The 19,210-nt window shown below is 46.7% G+C and overlaps 1 protein-coding gene across 1 annotated transcript in view; it reads left to right on the top strand.

The window, feature by feature from the left end:
• Positions 1 to 19,210, top strand: part of LOC115094715 (zinc finger protein 154-like) — a 45,735-nt gene that overhangs the window by 18,292 nt on the left and 8,233 nt on the right. The window contains exons 3-5 of the mRNA XM_029607970.1: positions 93 to 206; positions 5,047 to 5,157; positions 15,450 to 15,563. Of these exons, the coding sequence (XP_029463830.1) occupies positions 93 to 206; positions 5,047 to 5,157; positions 15,450 to 15,563 (339 nt within the window). The remainder of the gene's footprint in view (positions 1 to 92; positions 207 to 5,046; positions 5,158 to 15,449; positions 15,564 to 19,210) is intronic.

Raw genomic sequence — 19,210 nt, forward strand, 5'->3', positions numbered from 1 at the left:
ATGCTTGTCTGGTAAAACAAGATTGAGAACTGGCCAGCTTTGTTTGTCTGCAAGTGTGGAGTAAAGGTTTACCTTCTCTTTCATGATAACAGGTCATACCATTCTCAGCCCTGAGGTTTTATTCCTGATTAAACCAGAAGAGGAGCAACATTTTAAAGAGCATCCTCCGCCAAGGGAAAGATCGAATCATGCTGATCCCACCTCCAGTAAGTGAGACTGTTAGAAGCTGCTCTAAGTAATCTCATCTCAGCTAGGAAGACATTTCTTAACTATAATGTGCCTTTGTCTGCTTATTCATTCTGATGCCAACAGCCTGTTAATCAGTTTTAAGAGCTGTTTCTAGCTGTAGTTGCCCTGTCAGCCTATGAGTATGTTCCTTTTGACCATTAACAGGTCAATACTGTAACGTGCGGTTGAAGATTTCCCGTCTGTAACGTGCTGGGAGCACACAATTCGGACGCGTAAGGCGATCCAGCGATACAGTCTCCAGTTTCACACGTCCTTAGCGCTTCTTAAAACAGACGCATAACCCTTTCCGCACGCAGCATGTATATGATATGTAAATGAACGAATTAGCTGTATAATGAAGGAATTAGCTATTCCCCTCCAATACTGTAACGCGCGCCCCGACTATCGCTGCCATTTTGCCCCGCGTTTAACCTGCTAACTTACCGCCTACCCCTACCCCTGCGTTAGAGGCAGGGGTAAGGGTAGGCGGCAAGCTTTCCCCCAGCCCCCTCTCACCTGCCCTGGCCGCGTCCATGGATGCTGGCCTCCGGGGCAGCCCCAGTCCTCCCCCCTCCTCCTGAAGAAAAAAAAAGCGAAAAAAAGTTGCGAGAGAGGGGAGAGGACGGCAATCCTACGCTCGGCGACTTACTTTTGCAGCCCCCCTCCTCCGGACATCGTGGCTTCCCCCGTGCTAGTTCCCCCTCCCCTCCTCCCAAAGCAGGGCGCGAAAAGCAGCCTTGCTCCGGGAGGAGGGAAGAAGGGATTGGCAGTGTAAAGTGGCGAAGCGACTCACCTTTTGTAGCACCTTCCAGACATCGGACGACCTCTCCTGCCTCCAGCTGCTCGCGAAGATGGACGCCTGCACGGCCGCTGAAGACGTGACGTCACGACGTTTGGCGTCAGGCATGTGACGTCACGTCTTCAGCGGCCGTGCAGGCGTCCATCTTCGCGAGCAGCTGGAGGCAGGAGAGGCCGTCCGATGTCCGGAAGGTGCTGCAAAAAGTAAGTCGCTTCACCGCTTTACACTGCCAGTCCTTTCTTCCCTCCTCCCGGAGCAAGGCTGCTTTTCGCGCCCTGCTTCGGGAGGAGGGAAGAAGGGACTGGCAGTGTAAAGCGTCGAAGCGACTCACCTTTTGCAGCACCTTCCAGACATCGGACGACTTCTCCTGCTGCTCGCGAAGATGGACGCCTGCACGGCCGCTGAAGACGTGACGTCACATGCCTGAAGCGGCCGTGCAGGCGTCCATCTTCGCGAGCAGCTGGAGGCAGGAGAGGTCGTCCGATGTCCGGAGGGGGCTGCAAAAGTAAGTCACTTTGCGCTTTTCGCGCCCTGCTTCGGGAGGAGGGGAAGGGGAACTGGCACGGGGGAAGCCACGATGTCCAGAGGGGGGCTGCAAAAGTAAGTCGCCGAGCGTAGGATTGCCATCCTCTCCCCTCTCTCGCAACTTTTTTTTTCACTTTTTTTTTGCTTCGGGAGGAGGGGAGAGGGGACGGCAATCCCGACTTCCTGGTATCTGTCATTTCAAATGACATTTGAAATGACAGATACCAGCGTGGCCGTGAAGCGTTAGGCCCGAGCACCCAGGTTACTGTATAGGCGCTCTATACCGTAAAATGGGTTGCGCGGGCCTAACGCTTCCCTAACACTTCGCAGACGCGGCATGCATTTGCATGCAGTTAGAAGAGAGTATCGAGCGGTAGGTGAAGAGAACTGTGCGTGCGGGGAACGAGGGTGCGCCAGGCACTGCCGCACTCTTTCTACCACGGCCTTAGAGTATCGACCTGTCAGAAGGGCTCGGCTAGGCCTTAGGTTTCTGGTCATGACTCCAGCTGAGCTCCTTGGTGGCCCTGGCGCCGGCATAATTGATAACTAGAGTGTTATAAGACTGTACAGTCCCGATACGTCTCCTGGAAAGCAGCACTACAAGCCTAGCTGTCTTAAAGTCGCCTCCCGCACAGGTGTACAGTGCTGAAGTGCAGCTCTGTACCCCTTTGTGCAGGAGAAGAGTGCATTTTTAAGGGATTTGGGAGTTATTCAACATTAAGAACTTTGTTTCCCCCGATCCCCAAAGCTGCTACTTCGGTGGGCCCAGCGGAGCTTTAGCGAGCACCTGGGAACTGAGTTATGGAATTACAGCAAAATTATTTATTTTCATGGTTTGTGGCCTGCTCAATCCATGGTACTTGGTGGTTAGATTAATCAAAGTTTTAAATCTGTGGTGCTGCATTTAGCGCTATAAACCTGCGAAAAGTTTTGGTTTTGGTGGATTGAGGTGCTGCTGTTAGACTGTGACAGACACAGACCACAAAGAGTGATGAAGGAACAGTTTCCTAGGTGGCCTTGAAGAAGCATTGAGCATAGTGTCCTGATACTGAAAAACTTCATTTCCACAGGAGGGTGATTTTAGAACGTGTTTATTCCTATGTGCATTTTCCCTTGCTTACCTAGTCTCTGTGCTATTTACTGGCTTATTGTAGGGCCTGGTTTACAGGACATACTTCCGTTTTTCTCTGTAATATCAGAGGTGGGAGCTTCTGAGCTTGTTTTGTGTTATTTTGCTACATATCTGTTTTGCAAAGAAGGTGTATTCGCTTATGTATTGTTGCAATATGGGAATAGATGTGAATGTGATGTGATGCGGCAAATCATCACTGTTTCTGAGAGACAGAAATCCCGGCTCCCTCCAAAATCTGGCCCAGGTACGCTTGCGAACCAGACAGTAGGTGTCACTTTTGAGAAGCAAATGGGGCTCCTTAAGGGCTGTGAATGTTATAGAGAAGCCGCTGCGCTTATAGCCCACGTCTGTAGCTCACTACCAGGCCGATGCAATATCCGCACGGGAAAAACTTTTCTTAATGCGCACCCATCCGTCTCTCCCGAGAATGTGGCGCACTAGGAAAATGAGCCACTGTGTTAAAAAGGAGGCGCTAGGGGAAATTGTGAATCCCTAGCACCTTCTCGGCATTGAGCGCCCCGGGAGAAGTGGCTGTGTGTGTGCGGGTTAGGAAGACGGGCGTTCAATTTTTTGAGAATCTGTTTCCTAACCTGTGCACGTGCCGTCAAGACATTTTTTTTTTTTAATTCTTTTTTTTTTTTTTTTCATGTTGCTGCTTTCAGTGGTTCCTCCAACTTAATATTGCCACGATATTAAGTTGGAGGATCCGCAGAAAAGCAGTTCTTTCTGCTTTTAAGTTCAAAATTTAGGGAGCTTTAAAACTTAACCCCAGCTTCGGGGATTGTTAAAAAAAAAAACAAAATAAAAAAAAAATCATCCACAACAGGAAGGATAGCAAGCTAAATGTACCCAGTTATTTTTTAACTGTGAGACTGAATTTCTGTTTAAATCTACTCACTTACATTTTGTGTGGCTATTTTTTAGATTTACCTTACACCTTTTCACTGGTAGCTCAAGGTGATTTACATTCAGGTGCAGTAGGTATTTCCCTGCTCCCAGAAGGCTTACAATCTAAAGAGCCTATTTACTAAAGCTGTTCTCCCATTTTGTGTGTAGGAGAAGAAAAGCTTAGGGGTAGATTTTATAAATCTACACGCGCGCGTACTTTTGTTCGCGCAGCAGGCACAAACAAAAGTACGCTGGATTTTATAAGATACGCGCGGCTACGTGCGTATCTTATAAAATCCGGGCTCGGCGCACGCAAGGGGGTGCACATTTGTGCACCCCCTTGCGTGCGCCGAGCCCTGCGCGCGCTGCCCGTTCCCTCCACCCCCGCCGCACCTTCCCCTCCCTTCCCCTACCTAACCCACCCCCCGGCCCTATCTAAACCCCTCCCTACCTTTATTCGAAAAGTTACGCCTGCCTCCGGGCAGTAGTAATGTACGCGCGCCGGCTGTCTGCTGGTGCGGCAGGCCCCGACACAGGCCGCTGTGTCGGGGCACTCGGCCATGCCCCTGGACCGCCCACACGCCCCCCCGAACACGCCCCTGAGCCGACAACACGCCCCCCCTGGCCACGCCCCGACTGCCCCTTTTTGCAAGCCCCGGGACTTACGCGTGACCCGGGGCTTGCGCGCGCCGCCGAGCCTATGCAAAATAGGCTCGGCGGCGCGCAGGGGTGTTTTAAAAGGGTTACGCGCGTACCTTATGCGCGTGACCCTTTTAAAATCCGGCCCTTAGTAAATAGGGTCCTAACTTTTCCTATGCGAGTTAATAGGAGGGGTGTGCCACTTGTTCAAGGTCACAAGGAGCAGCAGCAACATTTGAACCCCGGCTTCCCTGGTTGTCAGCCTGCAGGTCTCATCGGTAATGCTGCTCCTCCACTCAAGACATACATTTGCTATTTGTGTAGCCGGAGTTACCCACCTACATTTATAGCCTGTTGGAACTGAATATTGTGCTACCTGGCTAAATGTGAAAGCAACACCTCTGACTCCAACCCTTTTTCACCTAGCTAAATTTGGGCAGCTCCTTATTTATGGATTGACATTTTCCCTATGTTGACACTGCAATGTTCATCTGTTTGGTGCATGAGGTTTCAAGTTGTTGTAGATGTACTTTACTATTTGCCTGCTAAAGAAGTTTGGAAAATCGATAAACATATTTCACCAAAAAAAAAAAAAAAGGGGGCCATAGTTTTAACTGGATAGATTTTTAGCTGGGGAAATCTTTTGAATATTGACCCCTCCACCTAAGACTTGTAGGTTTTTTGATGGGGCAAATTGTTTTCTTATCTGGCACATACAATAATGTGGAATGAGCTGTAAATGGATATCCCAGCCAGAGTATGCAGGGCTTGTTAATAGAAATAGGACATAATTTCTGAGTTTGTTTTGCTTTCTTGTGGTGTTCTGTAATAACAGGCCGCTTTGTTGGGAAACCTGACATTTTGTTAAGAATTAAGCAAGAAGAAGCAGCATATTCAGATAACCCTGAAATGGAGAGGGATGCAAGCCATAACAGCATCACTACAGGTGAGTAAGAAGTTCTAATGACTTTGGGGTCTGTGAGGGTCCCTGTTCAGGAATAGAATGTACTGGAATCTGCCATGGCAGATCACTTTCCCTGTACCATACCTCTGCAGAGCCACTAATGAGGGAGATTTTTCTGGTGTTTTAATGGTGATGTTTCATAGGGTGAGACCATTGAAGTCGATGGCGGTGACTGATTCGGTTCTAAGATCGACTGCCTCGCTGGTATTGGAGTCTCTTGTTCAAGGAGGTTGAGCTGGCCGGCACTGCATCGAGTGCTTGTAAAACTCGGGGGCACATTGTTAATTTCCTGATGTACCCTTGAGTTTTAAAAATATTCATCCAGTGCTGGACAGTTCAGATGAAACTGTCTGATGGCTAGTGCCACAGGATTGGCTCCATCAGGCTGCCCTACCTCACCTCTTCTCTTTGGTGGCAGGCACCTGGGCAGTCTCGAGTGCTACTCCTGCCACTGCCAATCCTTCAGCCTTGCAGTCCATGTCTTGCATGAACGATGTCTGTCCTGCAGGCTCCAGCTGGCGTGCAGATGTGGTACACAGTCCTGTTTTGCTAATGTCTCTTCTGTGCACTGCTCTAGAACTTGCCGGGTCAAATATTTTCTCACTCTCTGCACTGGCCAAGTCTTACAGTCATTCTCATGCTAATGCATGCATCTTTTGTTTCTGGGCTGTTTAACCTTCAAAGCTTTTTTGGTGGGTTACTCCCTCATATCTCTTCAATCTTCTCATTCCCCTCTCAGATTATGTACACTTTGCGCTCCTCCCAACAGGAATTACTGACTCTGCCTTCACCAGAGGTGACTAGACTTGAACTAACTTTCTGGCGTCTGGCCTTTGGAACTCCCTTCCTCTAGCCGTGTACCTAGAGAAAGATTACAACAAATTTAGGAAATTCCTAAAAACTTTCCTTTTTACACAAGATTTCCCATATTAGCTTTTGCTGTTGGACTATCAAATGTTGTTATGACATTTGTTGAATTTGTTTTCTTTTGAAGATTGTTTTTAAATTTTTATATTTTAATATTTTTGTATTATAAGATTATTTTGTGTATTCCAATTTCTTTCGTTTTATCCATTTTTGTTTTTATAAATTTTGCTGTACTTTTTGTTTTACTATTTATATTTTCACAGTTTTATGTGTACATTGCTTTGATTTACACTTGTAAGAAATGTGATCAGTATCAATAAATCAAATAAAATGTTTTAGGAACATTTATTTTATGGGAAGGCTTGGCCTCCGCAGGCCTCTTAATGTGTGCAGCCTATAGGTGGCTGTCTTCCTTTTAAGATTAGCCCCCACGCAGTGAAGGAGAGTTCAGAGCCCTGCTGATCTCATGATCTCCCTTTGCCTCCAACAGTTGCAAGTGTAACAGGAGCACTTTGGGTATTGCTTGGACCTCAGTCAGTCGCTCATGGTTGATTCACAGTAATGGTAGCCATGTTTGCACTGCAACTCAGCAGTGAGGACTAGAGTTTATTTATTTATTTAAAAACTTTTCTATACCGTCGTTTAGTAATGTACCATCACAACGGTTTACATTTAGGCACGAAATAGGTTTGGTTTGGTTTCTAAGTTATCCATAGGGTGCCAATATTTTACGGTTACAAAGTTCAATAGTATACTCTTAAATGAGAAGTGTGTTGGAGTTACTATTTATATGATTGCTGGGATAATCATATATGTGAAGACTGTTTTCAATTTCATATTTAATTATGAGTAAAATAATTAAATAATTAAATCTTTTTTAATAGATGACTTTCAGCTGTATGTATATGTTGCTATTCAGTGACCTTACTGTGAAATGCTTTTTTGAAGAGCCAAGTTTTTAAGCTTTTTTTGAGTTCTGCTCACCATGCCAAATCCCTGGAGACCTTGTCAGTCTCACACTAAGGAAACATTCAGAGCTATTAAGGTATGAGAATAAGTGGCACCCTAGTGCTTATCACTCTACACTGCCAAGCAGGAAGCCTGGTATTTGGGTTTGATGGCTGGTTACAAATGGGAGCTCACAGCAGCTACCGAGTCAACTATTGCTCTTACTTATTTAATTATTATATTTAATTATTATATAGTAGCCAGCTCAGAAGCTGCATTACAAATAGGTCTTATGATGGCTGTTTCCTGTTTGCTTAACCTCAAGTGTGAAAATTGCCTCTCCCAAATCAGCTCTACTGTCATTATCATAGAAAGCCTGCACCCATGCAGACATCCAATCCTGCCATATGCAAAGCTTGCAAGCTGCCAACACAAAGGCTTAACTTTGCTTACAATAATGGATATTGTTTTTAACATTAAAATTGTCAAAATTCATTGTTGGACCAATCCAGGTCACAAGTACTCAGCAGATCTGAAAGAGTAGATACATTCCTTGTTGCACACTTCCAGGGATAAGTGATGGCTTTCCCAAGTCTGTCTAGCTAATAATTGTTTATAGACCTTTCCTCTAGGAACTTGCCCAAACCCCTTGGAAACCCAGCTATGCTAATCACCTTGACCACAATCTGGGACAACAAATTCTACAGGTTGATTTGTATGTTGAGTGAAAAAATATGTTCCTGTTCATATGCAGATCAATTCCAGATGTCTGGGTTTTGCATCCCTACCAGCAGATGGAGACAGAGAAGAAAAACTACTACTTAGGCAGTGTGCCGCCTGCAGTCCCTCACTATTTCTGACTCCAGCAGATGGTAGAGGTGTAAAGCACCAGCAGCCGGGCGGGGCAAGCAGGAGATTGTATGCCTTGTGTGTATTGGCCCGGAGCCAGTGGGGAGGTGAGAGCCACTGGTCCAGCATCCTCCCTTCCCACAGAGCTCTCCCGAAGGCATGTAAGAGAGGACCAGTGCAGGGAAGTACTTTTTTCTTTTTGGCTTTCTTCCCTGTGGGGTGGGTTGTTCCCTAAGAACATAGGAAATTGCCATACTGGGTCCATCAAGCCCAGCATCCTGTTTCCAACAGCGGCCAATCCAGGCTACAAGCACCAGGCAAGTACCCAAAAACTAAGTCTATCCCATGTTACTGATGCCAGTAATAGCAGAGGCCATTCTCTAAGTCAACTTAATTAATAGCAGGTAATGGACTTCTCCTCCAAGAACTTATCCAAACCTTTTTTAAACCCAGCTACACTAACTGCACTAACCATATTCCCTGGCAACAAATTCCAGAGTTTAATTGTGCGTTGAGTGAAAAAGAACTTTCTCCAATTAGTTTTAAATGTGCTACATGCTAACTTCATGGAGTGCCTCCTAGTCCTTCTGTTATCCGAAAGAGTAAATAACCAATTCACATTTATCCATTCTAGACCTCTCATGATTTTAAACACCTCTATCATATCTCCCCTCAGCCATCTCCTCTCCAAGCTGAACAGCCATAAGAACATAAGAACATGCCATACTGGGTCAGACCAAGGGTCCATCAAGCCCAGCATCCTGTCTCCAACAGTGGCCAATCCAGGCTTTAAGAACCTGGCAATTCCCAAGAACTAAGTCTATTCCATGTTAATGTTGCTAGTAATAGCAGTGGCTATTTTCTAAGTCAGCTTAATTAATAGCAGGTAATGGACTTCTCCAAGAATTTATCCAATCCTTTTTTAAACCCAGCTATACTAACTGCACTAATCACATCCCCTGCCAACAAATTCCAGAGTTTAATTGTGCATTGAGTGAAAAAGAACTTTCTACGATTAGTTTTAAATGTGCCACATGCTAACTTCATGGAGTGCCCCCTAGTCTTTCTATTATCTGAAAGAGTAAATAACTGATTCACATCTACCCGTTCTAGACCTCTCATGATTTTAAACACCTCTATCATATCCCCCCTCAGCCTTCTCTTCTCCAAGCTGAAAAGTCCTAACCTCTCTAGCCTTTCCTCATAAGGGAGCTGTTCCATCCCCTTTATCATTTTGGTTGCCCTTCTCTGTACCTTCTCCATCACAATTATATCCTTTTTGAGATGCGGCGACCAGAATTGTACACAATATTCAAGGTGCGGTCTCACTATGGAGCGATACAGAGGCATTATGCCATTTTCCGTTTTATTCTCCATTCCCTTTCTAATAATTCCTAATATTCTGTTTGCTTTTTTTTTTTTTGGTCAAAATAATTTTTATTGAGGTGAAACACGAACAGGCAGTAAGTCTCTCACTGAGTAAGTAACAGACAACATATTAGATAACCATTATAGTACAAATTGGTTATATCAACAAACAACCAAGAACTGCCCTCATGCATACATCCCATCGCGTTTTCATTTTCTACCCAAACCCCACCCCCTCATACTGCCAACTCCTGCACCTCATTCATCCCCAGACATACCACACGCCACTCACACCACCATATGCATCTCTTCGCCCCCAACCCTCCCCCCCCCCGAGACCCGGGGTTACATCAGTCGGGCTCATAGCCACCGGCCCGCAGTCCTTCTTGAACAGTTGCCGGCATCAGGGGAACACAAGTCTGCCAACAGGCCCGGTATAGTTTGTCCAGCTTCCGCTTACCCAAAACAAAGTCCAAGTGTTCCAGCTGGAGAAACAAGGCCATTCGTTGGAACCAAGCCAGCCCGGATGGGACTGCATCCGGGGCCGGGGCCGCCCAGTCGGATAGGACCGTGCTGCATGACAGGAGGACGGCCACTCTACTAAATTTGTCTTTGGAGTGACATATGACAGAAGAACAGGCCTGTGGACTAGACAGGAGAAATTGGCCCATTGCTGGCACTTAGGTGGCGGTACACTGCACAATGACATCTTCCATCAAGTCCCAAAAACTACTCAGGGTCCGACATTGAAAAAGACGATGTGTGTGTTGCGGTCCCCTCCGCGACCCTCGTGTCCCGGCCCTTACCTCAAAGTTCCAGCTGGGCCACTCGATGCCTGAACCAGCTCCGTGAGCATCTCCGCAGGGGAGACGCCATTACTCTGGGCTCCTTAGGCGCGCGCGCGCCGTCACTGCACTGATATAGCCCGTTTCCCGCCAGAGCGCGCTCCGCCCCCGCTCCTGACGTCAGACGCCCAGTCCTACTTAAACTCCCCGTGGACCCCACTACGACGCCTTGCAACTGGGTCCCTTGCGGTGCCCAGTTGCCCTGAGCCCCAGTGTGTGACTCCCTCGCACACCGTTCCTGCCTGCCTGCTTGGTCTACTACGTGACTTGCTCGCACTTTTAACCTCTCAGTTCTTGCCTGGTTCAGCACCTGTCCAGGTTCCTGCCTGGCCCCGCTCTGCCTGCCTTCAGCTTGCTTCAGTTCCTGCCTGGTTTCACTCTGCCTGCCTTCAGCTTGCTACAGTTCCTGCCTGGTTTCACTCTGCCTGCCTTCAGCTCGCTACAGTTCCTGCCTGGTTTCTCTCTGCCTGCCTTCAGCTCGCTACAGTTCCTGCCTGGTTTCTCTCTGCCTGCCTTCAGCTCGCTACAGTTCCTGCCTGGTTTCACTCTGCCTGCCTTCAGCTTGCTACAGTTCCTGCCTGGTTTCACTCTGCCTGCCTTCAGCTCGCTACAGTTCCTGCCTGGTTTCTCTCTGCCTGCCTTCAGCTCGCTGCAGTTCCTGCCTGGTTTCTCTCTGCCTGCCTTCAGCTTGCTACAGTTCCTGCCTGGTTTCTCTCTGCCTGCCTTAGCTCGCTGCAGTTCCTGCCTGGCCCCGCTCTGCCTGCCTTCAGCTTGCTTCAGTTCCTGCCTGGTTTCTCTCTGCCTGCCTTCAGCTTGCTATAGTTCCTGCCTGGTTTCACTCTGCCTGCCTTCAGCTTGCTACAGTTCCTGCCTGGTTTCTCTCTGCCTGCCTTCAGCTTGCTACAGTTCCTGCCTGGTTTCACTCTGCCTGCCTTCAGCTCGCTACATTCCTGCCTGGTTTCGCTCTGCCTGCCTTCAGCTCGCTGCAGTTCCTGCCTGGTTTCGCTCTGCCTGCCTTCAGCTTGCTACAGTTCCTGCCTGGTTTCGCTCTGCCTGCCTTCAGCTTGCTTCAGTTCCTGCCTGGTTTCACTCTGCCTGCCTTCAGCTTGCTACAGTTCCTGCCTGGTTTCGCTCTGCCTGCCTTCAGCTTGCTACAGTTCCTGCCTGGTTTCGCTCTGCCTGCCTTCAGCTCGCTGCAGTTCCTGCCTGGGTTCACACTGCCTGACTTCGGCCCGCCGCAGTTCCTGCCAGGCCTCCTTCATCCGCGTTAGCTCCAGCCTACTCAAGATCCAGACCAGAGATCACCTAAGTCCCAGCGGCCGGGTCCCTACGGGCTCCTCCCGGGGGGACACCGGCTTCCAGGGTGAACCTCCTGAGTCCCAAGCGGCTGGGCTCCTACGGGCTCCTCCCGGGGGAGCACCAGCTTCCGGGTGAAGCCTACTGTCTACACCAGCCTGGTCTGCCTACCGGCCTGCTGCCCCAAGACCATAGTCCAACTACCCCAGGTCTCCCTCAGGCCGGTCTAAGGGTCCACTGTCTAGCTAGTCCACAACAGTGTGAACGTGCCCTCAACGGTCCTGCACTTTATAAACAAGGGGGTGTCCGTGCACCCCATCTGGAAACGTCGGACATCTGTGCAATAAATGCCGTGCAGGATTTTAAACTGAACCTCCCAAAGTCCAATGTCTGGGATCTGCCGGTGCACCGCTGTAAAGCATTGTTCTAGATATTGTGGAGTGATGGGCAGGCCAAGTTCCGTAGTCCATTTCTCTGCCAGATGGTCTAGGCGACTCTCCTTTCGCATGGTCCGGCCTAGCTTGGTCTGTTTGCTTTTTTGATTGCTGCAGCACAATGAACTGACGATTTCAATGTGTTATCCACTATGATGCCTAGATCTCTTTCTTGGGTGGTAGCTCCTAATATGGAACCCAACATTGTGTAATTATAGCATGGGTTATTTTTCCCTATATGCATCACCTTGCACTTATCCACATTAAATTTCATCTGCCATGTGAATGCCCAATTTTCCAGTCTCACAAGATTTTCCTGCAATTTATCACAATCTGCTTGTGATTTAACTACTCTGAATAATTTTGTATCATCTGCAAATTTGATTACCTCACTCGTCGTATTTCTTTCCAGATCATTTATAAATACATTGAAAAGCACCGGTCCAAGTACAGATCCCTGAGGCACTCCACTGTTTACCCTTTTCCACTGAGAAAATTGTCCATTTAATCCTACTCTGTTTCCTGTCTTTTAACCAGTTTGTAATCCATGAAAGGACATCGCCACCTATCCCATGACTTTTTACTTTTCTTAGAAGCCTCTCATGAGGAACTTTGTCAAATGCCTTCTTAAATCCAAATACACTACATCTAGTGGTTCACTTTTATCCACATATTTATTAACTCCTTCAAAAAAGTGAAGCAGATTTGTGAGGCAAGACTTGCCTTGGGTAAAGCCATGCTGACTTTGTTCCATTAAACCATGTCTTTCTATATGTTCTGTGATTTTGATGTTTAGAACACTTTCCACTATTTTTCCTGGCACTGACGTCAGGCTCACTGGTCTGTAGTTTCCCAGATTGCCCCTGGAGCCTTTTCTAAATATTGGAGTTGCAGTTCCGAGAGTTACTGCAGTTGAGAGTTACTGTTCCGGTTAAAAAAACAAATAAACCACGAGTTGGCTCACTCTGAGGAGGACAGTGTGCCTTCGGGAGAGTGGCCCTTACACTTGGGAGAGCTTAAGAGGGTAGTAATGAGTGGGATCATGCTGCGTAAAGCTGGAGCATTCTTTCAGCAGGCTCGGGGAGCACGACAGAGCCGGTAGTGCATCCAATGCACATGATGGCGGCAGCCTCTGGGTACATGAAGGACTGCTGCATCTGCGGAGAGCAGCAGTCATTCTTGTCCATGGCGGGGGCTATGCATGGGCTGCAAGTCGGTAGATGAAGGCAGTTCCAGTGCTGGGAATTCCACAGTTGCGGTCAGACGTGTAACTCGCTCCGCAGCTGCGACCAGCCAGGCTTTTCAGGTCAACATGGGAATGGTGCCCATTTTAGCATATGCTGGGGGGGGGACAAGGCAGATCAGATGAGGAGAAGGAACGCCTCTGGCCTTGTCCAAAAGAAGAATAAAGGCTGGATAGACAAGTCAATGAGTGGCTGACCCTTTCTCCTTTCCCATAACTTAGGAGAAAAATAGCAAGCAGGAGTCAGAGGGCTCCTGTCAGCTTGAAACTAACTAAAAATCCACGGGGATAGATGGTGCCTTGGGATGATAAACAGCTAGTTGACACCATCTGCAGCTCCCACACGGGGAAGCAAAATCCAAACCTCTTTCACTAATTTCTACACAGAACCTCCCAAAACAATTGGGACACTCCTTTTAGTTTGTAAAACTGAAGATTCCCTACACAAATAACAGCAATTCTGTTCTTAAGAATAACTTCTACTATTTTGCCTGGCACCAGGGCTTACTGATCTGTGGTTTCCCGGATCATCTCTGGAGGCCTTTCTAAAAATTGTGATTCATAATGTTATTCCTCTGCCTAAGTGGTTGGTTTGCATGCCATAACATCACTTTAGCAACAATCTCTGTCCATACAGTCTCAATTAAAGCCCCATGCCTTGCTGTCACATACTTTAGCAGGACAGGTTGTTCCATTAGAGCCAGGGCCAAATTGCAAACCAGGCAATTGCCTAGAGCAAAGCTTTTGGGGAAGCAGCAGAGGCTTTGCTAGGCATGGGCACACTGAGCTCTACCCCAATAACTTTTAGCCAGGGCCCCAAATCTCAAACAACCCTATGCTTCCTGCTCCAGCCCCTGCCTCCCAGGCAGTATGCAGGAAGCAGAAGGTGAAGGTGGGAGGCTGAAATTGACAGACCAGAGCAAAAAAAAAGTCATTGCTTCCTAATCCAGCCACTCTTCTCTGCTTTGCCCCCTACCTTCTTCTCTTGCTGAGAACAGGAATGAGGGGGTGAGGCTTTAGAGGACCGAGCAGAACAAAGGAGGGTTCAGTTTTTGTCTGCATATTTCTAGTCTGTAGTCCTTAATTCTGTATTTGTGTATCCAAGCTGAGGTATTCTTCCAGGGGTCTAAAGCAATCCAGCTTGTTTTGTTTTCCTAACAGGAGGTGCATTGGTGTTCTAGGGTGAGATATATTTGCAGTGTTGTCTTTCTTAAGTAGGATTGCTGCTATTTGAGTTCTGGGAATTTGTTTTGTTTTGGTATGGTGAGTTTGCTTATAGCTTCTGAGTGTCTTTCTTTTTAAGGGTTTTATATTAATTCACAAAGTACCTGGTAATGGAAGGACGTTGACACTGTTACTAAAGTGACAACAGAATTTGAATTTTCTTTGTATGGTGAGAAGTAAGGGGAAATAACCAGCAAACCATTTCAAAGATTATCTTCAACCAGGGCAGTATGGATTACTTTTAATTTGTGAATTCATTTATTTCGTCTCTTTTTTTTTTTCCTGCAGTTTATCCCCCCAAAATTACAGAGGACACATTCATTAGACAATGTGACATGATTTTTTTAAACATGTATTATTTATATATTTTAAAACTAAATTTATTATTAAAGAAAAATATGATCATTGTGGGAAGAGGGATGGTGGTGTGGTGTTGATTGAGTTCAATTATTAAAATGTCAGGGGGGGCATTGGGTTGGCTTGCAAGTTAATTGGAGGGAGGGGGGGCTGGTACAAGGCTGAAGGTTCTCCTTGAATGCCTCCTTGAATGCATCTGCACCGTGCTTCACTACAGGCCATGAACAATATGGCCCGGTGTTCTACAAAAATAGAATGCTACATTAATGGGACTTTGCATAAGAGGGTTGAGGGTCAAAAATGAAGAAATGCTGGAAGCAGCACGTCCTGTTCCGTGATGAGACACATTCTGCATCCTGTCAAGGACCTGCTCCAAATGAGCGTTTATGCAGTTTCATTTTCTGTTTTTCGGAAGAAGCGTCATGGAAGAAAAATGGACATTTTTGATGCTACAGAGTTGGAGGAGATTGTCCAAAAATTACACTTCTTGTTGTTAACTGAGGCTCTGAGGAGGATCTGCCCTGTTTTTTGTAGAATAAAAAAACTTTTCTGAATGACATCAACTGATCTATCTGCTTTCAGTCAAGTAGTTTTTATTTAATGAAATAAGGATATTAGACCAACATATAATTCTCCAAAGATGGTGTTCATAGTCTTTGGAAACCACATAGATTCTTTTGAAGGATACGGGTTTTCCTTTGGACATTTGTAATGTGTTTTTTGTTTTATATGATATGCTTTTTTACTGGAAACAGATTTGGTTATGTATTGAAGAGTGGTGTATTCAATTCAATAAACCATAACCATTTTTTAAAATATATCTGTTTCTTGTTTTAACATCAGGTCATCCAGTTTTCAATCCAGATCTTTCCTTGTGGATTAAACAAGAGGATGTGCCATATTTCAGAGATAGCCATAGCTCAGATGGAGAAGAATGTATGGATAATCCATGCACAGGTAAGGAAGGCATTCTAGAAAGATCCTTGCAGAGAAGGGAAAGTGCTGTCAGCTGAAAGGAAAACCAAAAGAATGCTTATCTGTGTGGAATCTCACAAAGCCCTACAATAATTTTTATGCAAAAGCTCTTGGGGAAAGACTAGTTTTCATCATATGCAGTTTTGAATGAGAAGATTGAGGCTGTGTATACTGGCTTTTCAGAAGCTTTGAGTAGGTAGAGCACATAACTGGTGAGATCCAGTCATATTTTAAAGGCATGCCTGAAAGCTGAGAAGTGGACTAGATGTAAGTTTTTTCCTTGTACCCAGAAGGTTTATAAATCTAAGATTGTTCCTGAGAGAATGGAGCATGAAATGGCCACAAGGAGTGACGGCAGGATCTGAACCCTGGCTTCCCTGGTTTGCAGCCTGCTATTCTAACCACTAGTGGATTGTTTCCTGCAGGACTTTATCCTACTTAATGCTTTGCCATCCTTAACAAATAGGCCATCCCTCCACCAATTTGATCTGCCTGATCATGTTGATGTAATTGGTTATCTTCCTCCTGCCCAGATATCTGATGCCTATTATGTTTGTCTTCTTTAAGTACCTTGCATTCTAACTCTAGTTTCCTCCTCTTCCAGCCAGACCAGTCCAGACACATGGGTTATGCTCACCAACCAGCAGATGGAGACAGGCTAACAGGTTTGCCAATGTCACTCCTTATAGTATGGCTGCCCAAACTTTTAGCACTTGAAAATTCACATGATTCCAGAAGATGACCAAATTAGCAAGGGGTGCAGTTCCCCTCTAACGATCACTCCACTCTCACCTTCCCCTGACTCCAGCTGATTCCTTCTCTCAACCTCCACCTCTTCAGTCAATCCTTTCTCTCAGTCCCCACCTCGTCCAGAGATCATCTCTTAACCTCCTTCCTTCTAGAGGAACCCCCTCTCAGCCTCGATTCCTCTAGGTAATCCACTCTTATATCCCACAGCTCATCTCAACTCCCTAATCCATCTCCTCTTTCTCACTCCCTCCAGCTCTTTTTGCATCCTGCCAGCTGATCCTCTCTCACCTCAAGCCCTTGTTATAACCCCCAACTGATCCTTGGTCATTCCCTCCTCACTTTCATCCCCATCCCCTCTCCCCCTCCAACCTGTCTCTCACACACCATAGTGATATCCTCTAAATCCCAGTTCCTCTCTTACATCCCTCAGTCAACTGTCACTTTCCTGCTCTCACCATCCAGTCCACCTGATCCAATCCTCAAACCCCTCCTGCATCTGCTCCCTCCTTTCAAACATTCCCTCTGGACAAGGTCAGTAGCAGCATTTTCCTTTGAGCCTTGGGCCAAAATTGGTTGACAACTGGTGGGAAGAGAAGGCAGACTAATGACAGGGGTAACATTATTCTCTTGGGTAGGTTCAGTGATGGGTGAGGAGAGAGGAACTCAAGCAATCTCCACTAGCTCATGCACACCTAGCCCAGGTTTTCACTCATGGCTGATCCCAAGCCAGACAGTGATATGCAAGTGGAAGCTTAAGGGCCCTCTAGCAGCCCTGATCCCTCCTCGCACAGGGCTTCCTGTTGCCACAGAAACTCATGCCAGGGCAGTGTCGCTTCAGGGCCTGAATGTGTACTGACTTGCAGGCCCCACTCTGACTTCCACTACTAATGATGCTGCTGCTGGCACCTGAAGAGCACTGCCATTTGAGGCACTTGTGTCTCTGGCTGAAGGTTTAATGATGCCATTTGGGGTCCTAACCCACAGTCTGGGAAGCCCTGCCTTACAGGCTCCCATTCTGACCTCATCCTGCCAGTATTCTCCGTCTCCAGCAGATGGTAGGTGAGCATCCCATGCTGTGAGCTAAGGCCAGATGAAGAAGACTAAAATTAGGACTGGGCAGCTCCTGAGGTGAAAAACTGAGCATAGCCTTAGATCAGGGGGCTTCCAGGTGCTGGAATGGGGCTGGTCGGACCTTGGTCTATGTTCTTCCCCTTCCTCTTCCCCATTTCTGCCTGTGTTTTTTTTCTGCTCTCCTGCAGGCTTCTCCTTCCCAAGAAAGCAAAAAAAAAAAAGTAGATTTGGTATGGGGGTATTTTATTTTTAGCCTGATATTTCCTCCCTGTCTGCCTGTTTGTCTAGCAGTAAAGTTTACAAAAAAAATAAAATAGAAACTGAAGAGGAACTCCCTGTCATCAGATCAGTTTACCAGCAGGCCCTGGGGTGAGTAACTAGGGGATCCTCTATCTCAAGCCATTTACAGTTGGGTTTAAGGGGGCAGAGAAGAAAAATGGCCTCTTCCTTCAAGCTTCGGAAAAGAACCACACTCTGCACTACCTGCAGGATGTGTCAGTGGGGGGAAGGGCCATATTCTTTGTAGAGCAAGTGTGGAGGAGCAGGAGAATGGGCAACAAATAGATTTATCTGTCTGGTAGAGGACTACATCTGTGGGATTGGTGCTTTTTACTTTTCCTGCCGTCAGGGCTTGCTGCTGCGTTGGGAACGGCATCCATTTTGGAACCATGGCAAGGAAGGGAGTTGAATCCTGGGCCTCCCCCTGTTGTTTCCCACAGTTCAGGAGGTGGCAACTATGTTCTCCAGGGGGTGGGATGGGGGGTGGAGGACCATGCTATCAGCTGCTCTTAAAGGAACAGCTTCCGCCTCCTGTACTTCAGGGATGGTTCTTCCTTCTGCTTGGGCCTCAATCTCTGGAATTTTTAAAGTGCTTGCTTTAAGCTTTCTGCATGAGGCAGAATTCAACTTTTGGTTACAGGGGGAACAGGATGGAAGAGAGTGAGGAGGGAGTACAAGGATGTAGAAGTGAGGTCCTCTAAGTTGAATGGGTTCCTGCAGGATTCTAAAGCTCTGCGGGACAGTGCAAAAAAGGGCAAGTTAAAGGAAGGGGAATTTCTCCCTGAGGCTTTGCAGTGGTTTATTTATACCACACGGATGAACTGTCTTCCTTAATTTCTCAGTCCTTGTGGGTATTAAATATTGCTGAGGAAAAGGGAGAAGAAGATCTTAGTTCTGCTGAGATCTGATTATGAATAGTTTACTGAAGTCTAATAAATCCTTTCTACTGTATAGATCAGTTAAAGATTTGATCTCTTTGGACTGGGACTATCCTGAAGCTAATTTTAAAGGGGTACAGTCTCAGCAGAGTTATATCTGCTTATGTCGCAGGAAAGGAAAAAGGTGAAACTCCTGAAAGTGGATGTTCTGATCTGTGTTGTCATGAAAAGGACTACTATCCCTGTGGAGGGAGATGTCCTTAAAGATGTACAGGATAGGAAGATGGAGACTGTTCTTAAGCAGACTTTTCAAGCTTCCAGAATGTTGCATCAGGTGGTAGCATGTGCCTACCAGTAGCAAAGGTAGGTTTGCATCTATCTCAGTTAGTTCAAGAGGGTTCCTTAGAGGGAAGGGGGCCACTGATGAGACCCAGTTGGAACCCAGAGTGGCCTTTGTGGCAGATGATTCTTTTGACTTACTCTTCGTTGACGTGCAGATATTTATTGTGGCTCAGAAATAGTCAACAAATTCAATTTCTAAGATGTAAGTGACTAAACTTCCCTTTAAAGGGAATCTACTCTTTGGTGAAGACGTTGAAGATGGTGAAAGCTTGGGGGAGTTGAAGGTGCCTAGGCTTGTAGAGGATAAAC

The sequence above is a fragment of the Rhinatrema bivittatum genome, chromosome 6 (assembly GCF_901001135.1).
Source record: "Rhinatrema bivittatum chromosome 6, aRhiBiv1.1, whole genome shotgun sequence".
In the NCBI taxonomy this organism is placed as follows: domain Eukaryota; kingdom Metazoa; phylum Chordata; class Amphibia; order Gymnophiona; family Rhinatrematidae; genus Rhinatrema; species Rhinatrema bivittatum.